At 38.5% G+C, this 4,799-nt stretch overlaps 1 protein-coding gene across 1 annotated transcript; it reads left to right on the top strand.

The window, feature by feature from the left end:
* Positions 1–832: 832 nt before the first annotated feature.
* LOC129774010 (uncharacterized) lies at positions 833–3,274 on the top strand. The gene is made up of 3 exons (XM_055777698.1): positions 833–2,005; positions 2,431–2,465; positions 2,976–3,274. Exons 1-3 carry the CDS (start codon positions 1,839–1,841, stop codon positions 3,185–3,187), a joined length of 414 nt encoding a protein of 137 aa, XP_055633673.1. The 5' UTR covers positions 833–1,838; the 3' UTR covers positions 3,188–3,274.
* The last annotated feature ends 1,525 nt before the right edge of the window (positions 3,275–4,799 follow it).

The raw sequence follows: 4,799 nt of genomic DNA on the forward strand, positions 1-4,799 counted from the left end.
TCTCAAACGTCAAAAGCATTTATTTTCTTCAAAACAGCGATCAGCGTTGGCGGCATTGTGCTTCGTTTACTAGTTTAAGGGAGCGTCAACGAATAGCTGATTTGCAGTCGGAATGAACGTTTTCAAAATTAAAGTTATGAATGAAAATTAGCTTTTCCATATGAAATTAGTATTCTATTTTGAAGACAATTTTATATTATAATGAAAAAAATCAGCAATAATTTTGGAATTGTATAGCCATATGGTTGAATGAAAGTCAGAAATACGTGTTTCAAGTAATTAAATAACATGATGTGAAAATTTTCATTCAAATTTTAAAATTTTAAAACCGGCTTCGTGTCTTCTAATCTGATAGAGATTACACTAACGAGTTTGGGACACAAATTATGGCCCTTGTTTGAAGTCGCCACCAGACGTCGACACCATCGCGAATTACCAATTTACCCAGGGGTTAGACATCAATTGAATATAGGCTACCAAAATCAAAATCAATATGGCGTCATTTGTTTATCAACATATCATTTACGAGGATTGAAATCGAAAAATGCGCTGCTTTATTCTAGCTGCATGAGCGATTTTCATATTTCGGTTTCACATGGAGGTGTTCACATTTAACATGGAGTTTAAAGTTAGCCACTATTCGACTATATAACCGGACCGAGATGTAAACAACAGTAATTGATAGAACCAAAATGTCAGTGAACCGCAGCAATATTGGGTACACTGGCAATATGAGGAATTTGACATTTTAGTCGTACCCCTGAATTTACCACCATCTGACATATCGTGATGTCGATGATAAACTTTTACAGCAGAGGGATAGTGAGATATGCGATGACGGTAGGTAGAGTGAGATAGCGATAATCGTGTCATACACCTGGTTTTACGATCGCTCACTCACTCGCTCGCCTATTTTATGGTTTGTGTTGGTTCTATGTGCGGCGTACGTCCTAAACGTTCTAAACAATATTTCCCAGGGGTTAGACATCAATTGAATATAGGCTACCCAAAGTCAAAATCAATATGGCGTCATTTGTTTACCAACATACCATTTGCGGGGATTGAAATCGTTGAAATCGCGGAAATTGCGCGGCTTTATTTCTAACATGGAGTTTAAAGTTAACCACTATTTAACTATATAACCGGACCGTGTTGTAAACAACAATTATTGTCAGAACCAAAATGTCAGTAAACCGCAGCAATATTGGGTACATTGGCAATATGAGGGATTTGACGTTTTAGTCATACCCCTGGTACAATCGCTGTATCTGTACCGACCTATTTCACCGTTGTACATGGTTACAGCATGTCAATTTCAACTGCTCGCAGCACCATAGACGGGTAGTGGTGGCACCATGAACAAGTTTTGTCAACACCGAATCAAAACACCGCAGTGTTAAATATTCAGTTAGAGACGAATGAACTCCCAGAGTTTAAAGTCTCTTAAATCCAACACCAATTCCAATTCCTATTCAGTTCGTGAGGAAAAAAACTATAAACTATATATACCTGTGGCCAAGAGTAGTTGAACAATGGTAATGGAGCTAGCAAAGAAAAGGAAGGCTACGATGCTCGACAAATCGGGGATCTTCTTCTTCTTCTTCAATGGCACTAACGTTCCTAGAGGAACTTCGCCGTCTCAACGTAGTATTACTTGCGTCATTTTTATTAGTACATATTTAGTTGAGATTTCTATGCCAAATAACACGCCTTGAATGCATTCTGAGTGGCAAGCTCTAGAATACGCGTGATCACAGTGCAAGTCGGAGGAAATTTCTTTGACGAAAAAATCCCCCGACCAGAACGGGAATCGAACCCGAACACCCGACAAATCGGGGATGCTGGTCGTCATTGAAGTGTGGAAGGACAATATTCTGTCCCTTCGGAGCACTTCCAAGAACTCCCACATCTACAAGCAAATGTGTGAGGAGCTGAAAGGCCACGGCGTTATACTTACGGCGGTCGAATTGAAAAACCGGATCAATAATCTCTCTCGGAAGTACAGGTAGATACTTTTTGAAAAGAATATAAAATCAAGTCAAAATAATATTTGGTCCCTACGTGGGGAAATGTGCCCTTTGTCAAAATAATCACAAGTGCCCCTGATTTTCATAAATTCCTGATCCATTGAAAAAATTCATGAAATTAATGCCAGAGATAAGATATTTTTTGTGGCATTTGTGATTATTTTGACAACTGAGCTACTAAAAAGACATATTTACAAAGCATACGGACCAAATATGCTTTTATTTTGGCTCGAATTAACATGCTTTTCGGCTGTTAAAACGTTTGAGTCTACGGGCAATTTTTTGAGATAGTGTGCTTTTACAGATCCGAAAGAAACGCCATGGGGCCCTCGGGAGGATCACCTTCTTCTTGGGATTATTTTGATATTCTACACAGCTTTCTCAATACTTATAAACAAAACAGCACTCGCGATTTGATGGATGAGGTGATTGGTTCCGGTAAGTTAAAAGTAATTTTGACAGTAAATTTTCGAAAGAAGGAGACTGCATGGATCGACTTTCTCTTGTGTTAAACATCATCTAGAAAGCTTTCCTTACCATTTTTAATTTATTAAATGTGAGATAAGAACTTCCCTTTCAATTTGAGTCGTACAAATATAGTATCAAATCTCATGCAATGGGTGACTTTAGCGGTGGTCCAAATGACCTGTTTGGTATAATTTTTCTGAAAAGAATCAAACTGAGACCTTGCAGAATCATGCGCGGAACGTGAATGTATGTAAATAACCACTCAGTCTTAGCATTCAAATTCATTTTCATTGAAGCAGCTTTGGATTTATGAGTAATTTGAGTTGGGTTCTGATTCAAGATAGAATAGATAGTTCATCCGGCATCTTCTGGAAAGTATTCCAGCCAAATTTTATAGTTTTTCACTCAACTTGAAAACAGTTTTTTGATCTATATCAGGCATTAACGAAGCAACTAACAATATCTTTTATTTTGTTCCAGATGATGACTACTGCGATGCTGAGTATTTAGATGAAGCGTACAACCCGGAGAACGACACATTCGCTCAATCTATGTTTATGTCACCTTCTGCGCCGACATCATCAGTATCATCGCCATCACCGACACTGCCATCATCAAGCCGCAGGCATTCCGCTCCTAAAAAGAGAAAACAAAATGTGCAGGAAAAATTGTTGGAATTGGCTATAAAATAAAACGAAAATATGGTTACTTTTATGGAGGATTCCAAGACTACAGATCTTCAAATAATCGAGCTCATGAAAGAAAATAACGCGTTGATGAGCAAGCTGGTCGATAAAATTTGAATTGGAAATTGGAAATTTGAACCAAATAAAACATGTTCAAAAAATCAAATGAATACAGAAATTGATGAAAAGTTTGCGGTGGTGGGTACCACCCACTGTTTTTACAGTGAATATAGAGGGAGATAATGGGACAGTTTCCCTGTGATATTTACCGAAATGTACCATCAGTGCGTTTCTAATCCTGGATGCTGATGCGTTTTCGTTTCTTACTATCAATCCTCTTTGTGGTTGTTGCTTCGAATTTAAGGTTTGAATCTGGATCATCCATTTTTTGTTAATATGGTCATTGTGGTTGTTACATAGGTTATGTAGAATGCAGCAAGTTTTGATAATTGTATTGACATTACTTAGGTCGACCTCCAAACCTTTCCCGATTCTTCTAAAACGGGCCTTCAGATGGCCGAAAGCATTCTCTACAACCCGTCGGCATGCTGATAGATGATAATTAAATAACTTTTCATGCTCCGGCTGATCTACAGAAAATAGAAACGGCTTCATCACCTGGTTTGACAGTCTGAAAGCCGAATCGCCGATCAACAGTATCGGTATTACAACCCCTTCGATTAGTTTCGAATGCGCTTTAAATGTCTCGTTCGTGCAGTGTACTTTTTTGAGTTTGGAGTTCTCAAAAATAGTTGAATCATTTGAACGGCCAGGAACTCCTACGTTGATATATGTGAACCGGTAACGATGATCCACCGCAGCAAACAGAATAACCGAATGCCATCCTTTGAAGTTATAGTAGTCGGTTGCCTCATTTTTTGGTACTTTGACTTCTATATGGCATCCATCAATGGCACCGTAGCATTGTGGAAAACCCAGTTTCTCGAAGCCACCGACTATTTCTGATTTCTTCTCCGAGGTTGGTGGGTATGCGTCAAACACTTCGTGTTGCACAACATCTACAACCGCATTGCAGATTTCAATGACCAGTTCACTCGTAGTTGTTCTTCCTAGACCGAATAGACTTCCAATAGTTCTATATTCCGCTGACGATCCGAAAGCATACAGGGCAATAGCGATGCGTTTCTCCAACCGAATAGCAGACCGCCAAAGAGTATCTTCTCTTTGCAGGCGATATAATTTTTTGACCAACAAATTAAACGTACATCTGTCAAACCGAAACGTGTTTTTGAACTTTTTATCACTAAACTTTGGTACTTCATCTTCCCAAAATCTAGAATTTTCTACCTGAAAGACCGATATAGTTAGAGAAATTAAAGTTGATATTTAAATGCATCTTACAGTTGACCACACCCTACGTTTTCGGGATTTAACCGGACTAGAGAGTAACGAAACGTATTTCCTGTAGAGCTTCCTAGATATCAAAGCTAACATCCTATATTTTCTGCTCTGCTTCAACAGCATTTGAATTTTTCTGTTATTTTGAATCATTTTCGTTCTGATTACGTTCAGCATCCTGAAGAAATAAAGATACAAAAAATAAACAAGCAAGAACGTTGACGGCATTGAGCTTCGTATTACGAAACGGGGGAGTAGG

The sequence above is a fragment of the Toxorhynchites rutilus genome, chromosome 3 (genome assembly GCF_029784135.1).
Source record: "Toxorhynchites rutilus septentrionalis strain SRP chromosome 3, ASM2978413v1, whole genome shotgun sequence".
Taxonomy (NCBI): domain Eukaryota; kingdom Metazoa; phylum Arthropoda; class Insecta; order Diptera; family Culicidae; genus Toxorhynchites; species Toxorhynchites rutilus.